Source organism: Paramormyrops kingsleyae, chromosome 9 (assembly GCF_048594095.1).
Source record: "Paramormyrops kingsleyae isolate MSU_618 chromosome 9, PKINGS_0.4, whole genome shotgun sequence".
Taxonomy (NCBI): Eukaryota; Metazoa; Chordata; class Actinopteri; order Osteoglossiformes; family Mormyridae; genus Paramormyrops; species Paramormyrops kingsleyae.
The window spans coordinates 15,471,016-15,481,874 of NC_132805.1; the positions used below are offsets into that span (position 1 = coordinate 15,471,016).

At 42.3% G+C, this 10,859-nt stretch overlaps 2 protein-coding genes across 11 annotated transcripts in view; one reads left to right on the plus strand and one right to left on the minus strand.

The window, feature by feature from the left end:
• Positions 1-156: 156 nt before the first annotated feature.
• Positions 157-10,371, minus strand: kel (Kell metallo-endopeptidase (Kell blood group)). 8 transcript variants are annotated; one of them, XM_023792729.2, is made up of 18 exons: positions 10,257-10,371; positions 9,562-9,730; positions 9,161-9,469; positions 8,870-8,997; positions 8,532-8,690; positions 8,035-8,115; positions 7,737-7,925; positions 7,312-7,472; positions 7,028-7,145; positions 6,816-6,911; positions 6,625-6,717; positions 5,975-6,052; positions 2,933-3,036; positions 2,697-2,786; positions 2,407-2,474; positions 1,023-1,183; positions 808-894; positions 157-435 (listed from the first exon to the last, which is right to left on the minus strand). In XM_023792729.2, exons 1-18 carry the CDS (start codon positions 10,281-10,283, stop codon positions 289-291), a joined length of 2,265 nt encoding a protein of 754 aa, XP_023648497.2. In that variant the 5' UTR covers positions 10,284-10,371; the 3' UTR covers positions 157-288. The 8 variants fall into 8 exon arrangements, with proteins under 8 accessions (XP_023648497.2, XP_023648500.2, XP_023648496.2 ...); XM_023792732.2 differs by having other exon boundaries at positions 2,933-2,994; positions 9,553-9,730; XM_023792728.2 differs by having other exon boundaries at positions 9,553-9,730.
• Positions 10,372-10,506: 135 nt separating this feature from the next.
• fam131bb (family with sequence similarity 131 member Bb) overlaps positions 10,507-10,859 on the plus strand; it is a 33,585-nt gene continuing 33,232 nt past the window's right edge. The window contains exon 1 of one of the 3 annotated variants that reach the window (XM_023792750.2): positions 10,507-10,810. In XM_023792750.2, the coding sequence (XP_023648518.1) occupies positions 10,758-10,810 (53 nt within the window). In that variant the 5' untranslated portion in view covers positions 10,507-10,757. The remainder of the gene's footprint in view (positions 10,811-10,859) is intronic. The other 2 variants (XM_023792748.2, XM_072716416.1) reach the window with 2 other exon arrangements.

Consider the following 10,859-nt stretch of genomic DNA (forward strand, 5'->3'; position numbering starts at 1 on the left):
CACTGTGTATGACTGAGTGTGTGAGTGCCCTCTGATGGCCTGTTTCATACCTGCGAGAGACTTACCCGAATACGTGGCTATGGGAAATGGATGGGGAATGGATGGATGGATGGGAAATGCAGGTACCCAGTGGATATGTGATTAACCACAAGAGGCTTAACAGAAATAGGCAACTTATTAATATTAAATTATAACAAATCTTCAGTGGACAGGTACTTTTATACATTCTGAACAGCTTTATGTAACTACAGCTGTATATATTCAAAATAAAATGAGTATCATGAGTAATCAACAGCTTTGTTTGAAATGTTCAGGGATATTGTGGGAGCAAATCATGGACTGGGGGCAAAAATCAGACTTCATGCAGATGGTGGCAAGCAGGAAAGAGTCTGCAAATGGCAGGTGATCATAATGCAGCTCAAAGTCACAGCTGACCTGGAATTTAGAATAGAATAGAGATACTTCATGCAGCCCATGGAGACATTGGGTAGTTTCCTTCCATGAGACACAGAGACACATATAGAGCATAGCAACAGCCAGTGTCCAGCAGACCTGGGGAATTGGGGTTATGGGCCTTGCTCAAGGGCCCAATGGTGGCATCAGTCTGCCAGGCATGGCAGTTGATCCCATGACCGTCTGGTCAGGGGAACAGAGCCACACACTGTGCTTGTGTATGCTAAGGCACATGCTCTACTGCAGCACTTATCAATAGTCTTCTTAAGAATCAAAACAACTTTTTAGAGGCAGAGTGAACATTTTACTGCATTTTACTCTTTTTGGATATTCATAAATTTGTCATCACCATACCTGCAAAAAGGCTGCAAAGAACAGCCGATTGTGATAGAGGCCAGACAAAGATGTATCCTCCAGCTGTGTGAGTGAATCCTGATAGGCCTGAGAGATTTAAAAAGAAGAGTGACAATGAATGATGAAATTGAGGCATAAATTGAAGGATGCTGAAAAAGGATGATGCTATATGTGCTCTGTGACTGACAGTAAGGCAGCTGAACGGATGCCCTGACCTGCAGCGCAATCTGGAGGGCTGAGTACTGAGCCCACGTCTCCCAGCGCTGGGCAGGCGTTATTGGGGCCTGCTGAGCCCTGTCTGGGCCCCCAGTCAGGTTACCATACAGCGCCCAGACGCACTGACTCACTGTCTCTGGAGCCTGACTCTGGGCCTGGACTGAGCAACAGAAGAGATCGTTTCTCAGAGATACACTCAGAAGCACTTCAGTGTTTACAGTTACTGCTGAAACAAGCTGGCATATGAGGAATTAAGTACTTCACAAGGAAGGCAGATCAAATAAAAGGCTGCAGAATATTAATAGCGGTTTGCTGCTACGGCTCCCTCAAGCATTTCAATGCAACAGTGGTAATTAATTAAAAAAGAAAAAAAAAAGTATTTTACTGCACTACACTGGACTTAGAACCAGCATAGAGCCTTTATGCTATAGGGGAAGTGACCTCAACATTCAGCCGAGAGGTAATTCCAATGCTTCATTAAGATAATGTCTCTCCAAATGATACAGAAAAATTAGTACAAAGGCAGGGAATGCCTCTTTGACTGGCCAAAATTAAACAGCAGATTTCCAAAACTCAAGCTGAGACCGCCAATGAACTAAAGTCAGGCTTCCTTATGATATTGTAGCACCGAATCCATCTACATAGCATGCTCATGTGCCATTTATATAGCTCCTGTGTATGTCTCATAATAAGTTATTGTCTGTGTTTAGTGTAAACATCTGTTGTCCTCTCGAGTATTGTGTGTACCCATACCTGTGTCGTATGTGTAATTCTGACATGCTCTACCATGTGTGTGCCTTCCCGTGTAGTGTGTAACTTCCCCACATATGCCTGCCATGTTTGCCTCTGTGTTGTTGTTGCTTATTGTGCGTTCCTTGCAAGGACTGATATAAAGAGCAACTTTGTGTCAATCCATCTCTTCTCATCTTTTTTTGCAGCCACCATGATGCCTCAGTCTGCACGGCACCACAATATGTTATAGTATTGGGAAGCAAAACTCATTCACACCTTATGTAATTCAACAAAGAAATTTCTTAAAATTTCCAAAGTCTATAGAAATAGTCTGAAAATGTATCCTGTTGATTGAGTAAATTTTACAAATATGCTCTTCAATTGGGGATTTAAATTCGATTTCTTAGTCAGTCTGCAGATAACTGATGTCACAGTACTGCTTTGTAGTGCGTGGGTACGGACAATGGCAAACTATTTGTATTGGTGACCAATTTTGACAGCTCATCAAGACTGAAGACTAATGGAGAGGCAAAGTGAAGTTAATTGGAATGCAAAGTAACATTAACACAGAGCTTAAAACATTCTCTGACTGGAAAGAGATCCTGTAGGAAAATAGAAGGCATGGAAAGTCACAGTGACAATCTGCCTTACTGTGTGGCATGAGGAGATGTAAAATATCCTTAGCCATCAGCATCCCGAGCACTGCGTAGTTGACAGCCCTGTCAAACACAATTAACAGAGCAGACTTAAAATTATACTATTCTAATAAGAATTGATAAAATATTCCAGTAACCCAAATGCTATAGCTGACAGCCCTGCCAAATACAATTACTGTGATGGATTTAGTGTCTTCTAATGAGTGTTTTTGAGCAATGCAGGGAGTCATATTTGTAACATTACTAATAATGGGTATCTAGTGTTGAATGGGAAAATACTGATACCTAGGGAAAGAAGCATGGAAGAGTGGTGGAAGGAACATTCCCAAGGGGAAGTGGATCTCATTGCCTGTAAGATGTGGAGTAACTGCCAAGCTACAAGATAGAGAAATATTAGGCCCTAACTAGGAAACAATAAACATTGCAGGATTCCCCCTTTGAATGAATGTTGTATTTAATCAAGCACTGCAACTGGCCCATTCACAGGAAGGCAAACACTGGGGAACAAATCGCTCACTCACGTATTGGAAATTGACATGTGTGAGAAAACCTTGTTTCGGTTCTTCCGTTGGAGAATGAGCGACTGCAGATAGTTGGAGAAGTAGTCACCTTCTATTATAACGACCTAGCAGAGAAAAAGACTCCAACCTCATTTTGCATTACGAGTACTGCATTATTATCATTATTAATTGTCATTACAGCTATTACAATTATTACAACTTGAAAGGGGGCTGTCAGACTGACAGCATCGTATTTCCTGGACAGCTCCGTCTCCAGCTCCGCCCATCTAATCTGTACTCCTCCCACACTCACCAAACTGTACAATTTCTAGAAGTACCGGATAGATCAACAGGAAATGTGAAAGTTAATAAATGAGCTTTTACCTGAATGTTGTGATTTCTTGTGGTGACATATACTGTAGGACTGAAAATATACTTTATTGCACATTCTACTTTTTGTGTGCATGACATACATGTAACTCATTTAAATTTAACTGATGCTTTTACCCAAAAAGACTTACAATAGAGGGAAAATTTACAATTTATGTGTGCTCCCTGGGTTTTGAACCCACAGATCATTGAGCATTATTGTTCTTTTTAGCTGCAGAAATATTGCTGATGCTATACTAGCCTAGGATTGTAGGATTGCAGTACTGTGCACACAGACCCCAAGCTTTGCTCTCGATAGTGTGTGTATGTGTGTATATATACACCCACCTAAAGGATTATTAGGAACACCTGTTCAATTTCTCATTAATGCAATTATCTAATCAACCAATCACATGGCAGTTGCTTCAATGCATTTAGGGGTGTGGTCCTGGTCAAGACAATCTCCTGAACTCCAAACTGAATGTCAGAATGGGAAAGAAAGGTGATTTAAGCAATTTTGAGCGTGGCATGGTTGTTGGTGCCAGACGGGCCGGTCTGAGTATTTCACAATCTGCTCAGTTACTGGGATTTTCACGCACAACCATTTCTAGGGTTTACAAAGAATGGTGTGCAAAGGGAAAAACATCCAGTATGCGGCAGTCCTGTGGGCGATTGTTGATGCTAGAGGTCAGAGGAGAATGGGCCGACTGATTCAAGCTGATAGAAGAGCAACTTTGACTGAAATAACCACTCGTTACAACCGAGGTATGCAGCAAAGCATTTGTGAAGCCACAACACGCACAACCTTGAGGCGGATGGGCTACAACAGCAGAAGACCCCACCGGGTACCACTCATCTCCACTACAAATAAGAAAAAGAGGCTACAATTTGCATGAGCTCACCAAAATTGGACAGTTGAAGACTGGAAAAATGTTGCCTGGTCTGATGAGTCTCGATTTCGGTTGAGACATTCAATTGGTAGAGTCAGAATTTGGCGTAAACAGAATGAGAACATGGATCCATCATGCCTTGTTACCACTGTGCAGACTGGTGGTGGTGGTGTAATGGTGTGGATGTTTTCTTGGCACACTTTTGGCCCCTTAGTGCCAATTGGGCATCGTTTAAATGCCACGGCCTACCTGAGCATTGTTTCTGACCATGTCCATCCCTTTATGACCACCATTTACCCATCCTCTGATGGCTACTTCCAGCAGGATAATGCACCATGTCACAAAGCTCGAATCATTTCAAATTGGTTTCTTGAACATGACAATGAGTTCACTGTACTACAATGGCCCCCACAGTCACCAGATCTCAACCCAATAGAGCATCTTTGGGATGTGGTGGAACGGGAGCTTCGTGCCCTGGATGTGCATCCCACAAATCTCCATCAACTGCAAGATGCTGTCCTATCAATATGGGCCAGCATTTCTAAAGAATGCTTTCAGCACCTTGTTGAATCAATGCCACGTAGAATTAAAGCAGTTCTGAAGGCGAAAGGGGGTCAAACACTGTATTAGTATGGTGTTCCTAATAATCCTTTAGGTGAGTGTGTGTATATATATATATATATATATATATATATATATATATATATATATATATATATATATATATATATATACACACATAACCAAAAAACTGGCCTTCCAGGACTGGAATTGGGGAACTAAGTTAAAAAATACTTTGATTGTAAATACCGTTGTTGCTGCCTGCAGCTATCCCATGTGCATACGGTAAATAAGAACATTAATTTCTTTGGTCAATTTTTTATTGTGCAAAAGGAATATGTCAGTGTAGTCATACAATTAAGTGTTTTGGGAAATGTGAGGATTGGAGTTTGAACCCATCCCCTTACTGAAAAATAAATATAAAATGCTGTGTCTGGTTTTGAACCTGTATGGGATGTGATCTGTCTTGTATTTTCTGATTGCATTATTGAGTTAGTATTTTGTGGGCATGTTAAAGCACGATTCAATACAACATTAACAGAACTCCTGCAGCTCAACAGACAGAACATTGTGCAAATAATAGGAAGGTTGTGGGTTCAAATCCCAGACAGCACAGATAAATTGTAACCCATCCCTCTACTGTAAGGGTTTTTGGATAAAAGAATCAGTTAAATGTAAATAAATTACATATACACTGTGCACACAAAAATGCTGTCTGTGGCCCTTTAGAAGCCACCTGCACTATTAATATATCTAATACAGTTCTTACTGTTATGTCATGGAAAATGTTGGTTCCAGTGCAAATGAGAAAAAAACATAACTACTTAGACATATAAAACTATGAATATGTAAATGAAACTTTAAGATATGGACATTACGGCATAAATAAAGTAGAACAGGTAAACACATGATTGGTGGGGAAAGGTTCTGCCAATCAGGAATGTGGAATATGGAGTTACATGTCATGACTAGGACTCACAGCTCTCAGGTAAAAGCACACTTACTAATTTTCATATTTCCATGAGATCCTTCCAGGACTTCTAGAAATTGCACAGGTAGATGAGTGTGGAAGGAGTAAGGATTAGATGGGCGTAGCAGGGGGGCAAGCTGTCTGGGGAATACAATGCTGTCATTCCAACAGCCTCCCTTTGTAAATAATCATTATTACAATGATTACAATTATTATAATGGCATGAAACATTATTATTATTATTATTTGCCATTATAGAAAATACATATTTACATTTGAATATTGTTCATCGAGTTTTTCTTTAGTGGTGAATTCTGTGTATGGCGAAAGTCTTGGACTCAGGGACATAACCTATAAAAAGAGGTTTGAAAAAGGCGAATCACTAGAAATAATTACATGTGAATATTAGTAACCCGCCACTCGTCACAGCAGATGTCACCATCTGATGGGATTCGCCCTGGTCTCTATGCACTCCCTCCAAGCCTGGCTTTATGACCAATGCAGTACTGATCCCCCACACAGTAAGCTCCGCCTCGCACCTGGACATCTGCTTGAACCTTGGTTTCTCTCTTCATGATAATTCATTTTAGGGATATGTGACCGTTATACACCAATCAAACATTTCCTTCCTTTTCACATTAATATTTTTTTCTTTTACTGTCACTTTAATCCTTTAAGTTTTTAGTAAACAGTGGATTAAATTGTTGTAATTCTGCTTGTCTGATGTCTTTACTACAGCTGCTTCCCATACAATCAAGATGAAGGTGTCTGTGAAGAATATTAATCCATGTATTTTCCGTAACAGCTTATCCTGTACAAGGTCACAGTGAGCCTGGAGTCGATCCCAGGAAGCGCAGAGGAGACAGACTGGATGGGATGCCAGTAAATAATATTAATAATGATGGCAATATAGCAGCCTTTACCTTGTGCAAAATGGAAGGATTCTGATTTCTCCACGGAAGGTCTGCTAGCTCTGATTTCAGAGAAGAGTACACAGAATGCATCAGGTCTTCAGCCTGGGTAAATAGTAAATTTCGGCATATTATGTGTGGCAATCAGATGCTTCCTAAATAAAAAGGCTTGTTTCTGAGGTATAACGTACAAATGGCCTCACCTCAGCCACTCCAACCCTCTCTCTTATCAAGTTTTGGAGCACCGTGTTAAATCCTATCTCTGTCTGCTGAACACAGTGGCTCCAGCGGGGCACAACCTCAAGACAAGAACATTGAAAAGCAGACTAAGTATGAAGACCCCACTCAGTCCAGCATTCCAGGTCCTACTTCTAAAAGGAACGTTATAGACAACATAGGGCGTCATTCCACTCACCTCCTCCATGTTTCCCAGCACTGCAGAGAAATTCCTTTGGATTTCAAAAAATCTGGAATCCAGTGCTGGTATGACTGTGTTTAAGAGACTGAGGATCATGAAAGTGTGAAGAGTGTCACTGGAATGAAAAGGTAAATAAAATGTTATGCAACCGCATCTAAAGTCCTATGTTATTCTGTACATAGACACTGACGTAGTTGAGCATTTTGTTTAGAATTTCGATTAGCATTCTGATTGGGTGCACCATGCAAATATAAAGCAAAGATGCTACTTCACCGCAGTACCTGTGACTAAATTTCTTAGTGAACCACCATTTTCGGATAATTTTAGACATGTGGGTGATGTATGGCAGATTGTGGAGGTAAACAACGTCGGATTCACGGACAGTCAGGGGGTGAAAAGAAGCCTGCAGGCAGCCCAGCCAATCGATGGCGGGGGCCTGAGCCTGTGGAGACAGAGCGTCAATGAAGAGATGAAAAATCAAGCATGAAAACCATGCAGGCAGCCCTGAAGCTTCTGGCATGGATGAGCTCAGAAAAACACTGTGAGAGCAAGAGATAAACATTGCGAAATGAAGCCGATTCAAACTGGACTTCAATAAAGCCATAGTGAGACTAAGCAGCTTCAATAGAGGAAGAAGAAGCAGACTAGTTACTGGGCAAGACCCTACAGATCAAATGCAGCGGGGAAGGAGGGCGGAGCTCCCAACCTGCAGCTCCCCCACAGTCAGCCGATGGTATAACAGCTGGTGCTGCAGGCGGTACAGCAGGGGTGAGGTGAACTGGGCCAACTCAGAGGACAACTGGATGAACATGCCCATGTGCTGGCTGGTACTGCTGGAAGGCACCCCCAAAAGACTGAGGAGTTGGACCCGAGACAACAGGAAGTGACGCAGATCCTGGGGAGGATAAAAATAAATGCAAAAAAAAGAGTAAAAAGACAAGAAAAGTTTCATCAGATTTTGTAATACCAGCTGACTGATCCTGATTTTGAGCAGAAATCCCAACCTGAACTTTTTTTTTTCGACTTATGGGTATTGGTTTCTTGCTTATCCATTCGACAGGGATTTGAATATCAGGCTGGTCAATCTATGGAGAGGAGACACTATTTTAGAAGAATAACACTGATGCTCTTTGTTATGTTCTGCATCTGTATACAAGAGAACAGCGGACTTCAGAATATATTGGGTGCTCAAATGAGGTAACCAGTTTTTATTAAATACCTGCACATGAATGCACACTACTAACATACTCTTGGTTTCTCTTGCTCTAAATGGAACAACAACATAGGTCCGGGTTGCAACAGATATCAAACAAAAGTTCCTATTGTTACACTCTTGACGCCATGTGAACCATCAGGCATGGAAATCTAAACCTAACTATTTTGCACTCTTCTCATCCCATGACCTGTGCAGCATACAATAAAGACATAATTAATGGACTCCAGCATCTTGGGAACACTGTTACGGTTCCTCTAAACTGACTCCATTAGTAATTGCACTGACCTGTATGTATTTCTGCTGATGCCCTGTATTGTTGTCACTGGGGCCGCTTCCCACATAAATGTTGAAAAATGGGAAAGTGAAGTAATCTTTCATCAGGAGAGAAAGAGTTGCATTGAAGTCCCTTCGATTCCATTTTCCAAATACTGCCCAGCCTCCCAGCTAAAGCAAGGGAGAGAAAGATGGATTCTTATGTACAACCTGCAGTTTGGTAACATAGACCCACATCTTTCAGCCATTTACAGAAAATGGCCCCTAGCATGACAGGAACATTCCTATGCCAGTCTGTTTGACAACCTGCTTCTAGCAGCCTGTAAAGTTAACACTGCCCTGTCAGTCACCTTCTCTATGAGTTTCAGAAATGGTTCTGGTCCAGCCTTTTCTATCCTCTCTGTATCCATGCATGTGCTGTAGAACCTCCTGGCCTTCTGCTCAGCTGAGTCCTCTGACCCTGGTCTGTCCGTGGATTCTGAGAGAATGGAGCAGAAAGGTCAGAGGGTGTCACAGAGGTACAGTCTCAATGGTAAATGCATAACTCTTTATTGCAGAGAAAGAAAGACGATTGAAGAGTATAAGGTAAATTACAGACAATCACCACAACATTTCCTTAGAAGATGTATTTCAAAACTCACCTAAAATCTCCCTTATCAGCTGCAGTACTGCTGTCCTTTGAGCTGACTGGACAGATGGTGTCACTGCGAATGTCTCTGTTTCTCTTGCTCTGCCTGCATTTCTGCCTCTGTTGCTCCATCTCTCCCCCTGCATCCTCCCACTCTGGCCCTCAGCCTCGCCTCTGCGCTTTTCTCTCCCCCCGGATGATAGGACTTCCTTTGGCCCACAGTTGAACAGGAAGTGGTCGCACGGTTGGGCGAAGGGGTCTGCTGAGGCAGAAAGTCGCTCTGCAGCCTTCAGGCAGGCCTGGGAGAGGCACGGAGGAGGAGCTGCAATGAACCATAATGAATCTTCAAACACCTATATTAAGCCCACAGGGGATTTACACATCGTGGAAAGTCAGTAAGCTAACCCAAGATACCATGCCGTGGTGATGCTGTGTTGACCCCTACAGCCCAAGGGTCAAAAGCTCCAGAAGAGATGAAATGCAAACAGAGCCCCAACAGCAGCAGGACAATGATTGAGGAGCCAAGGACCAGAAGAATCTGCCACTGCTTAGTTGTTAACCTGGATTTCTGGACAGACTGGGGCTAAATGGATGAGAATTGCAGGTTTGTACTGTGGGAAAGAACAGCATTCACAAGCAGAGACCTATGATACTGTCTAGGATTTTCACCTTTTTCAATTTAATTTGCTTGATTTGTGCGATTCTGGTCTTTAAAAACAGAAGTATTGGAAAGGGATCAGGACACTGAAGAACATGGACTCATGCCAGATAGAGTTCAGGGAGGACCCCCACCGTTGTGATAAGGTTACTTAACCTGCACTGCCGGAAACTTCCGCACTGCTGCCAGAATGTCCAAATGTAAACAAGCAAGCAAAGCTTTTTCCAAGGAAAACATCAGAGGATTAAGTACAAAGTGGAAAGTAGCAGAATGTCTTTGCTTTTTGGAAGCTTTGAATCAGACCCAGTTTCGACTAGATACTAAAACTAAAAGCTAACCTACCAGTTAAGAATTACAGTAGATGACTTTGTATGAAAGAATACTGACCTTCATACTAGTATTTTTTCAATGCTTTCATTATTTCCAGAACAAAACCTGCAGATGGTCTTACCATTGCTAACGGTGACTCATCAATCATTGCAAGTTTTCAGTCAGCGAGCAGCAGGAAACTGTAAACACGTCTCTGTGTCTGTGTTACTTGACACAGTGGGTCTGTCTCTCGATGGTCTCCCTTTCCCTTAAAATTCATCAGTCGTCATCCTGCCTCCTATCTCCCCTGATCACTCACACCTCTGCCCTTCCTTGATAAGGCACAGAACCCCAAACAGACACGCATCCCCTGTCTCTGCCCCTTCATGATGGTGGTACGAGGGTAGGCATAGAAATTTTAGAATGGTAGGTATGCCAATACCATCAGAATCTTCAGCTAGTCATAACAAGGTCAAGCTGGAGCCATGAACAGGGCCATGAGGAACGCTGTAACGGGAGGCTTCAGGCCTGTTTTAACATCACTGCCCCTCTGCTTCGCCTTATCTGTGGAAGAAAGGGCTGGAACCCCTTAAGCGGAGACGTGGGTGTGGATTCATTTTGAAACCATCCAAGAGGAAGGAGCATGTCTCACATATTGAATGGGCAGGATGTGACCTCCATCCCCCATTTTCTAAGGTATGTACTTTATTTTATGCAAACAATATATTCAGTAAATAAAAAGGGA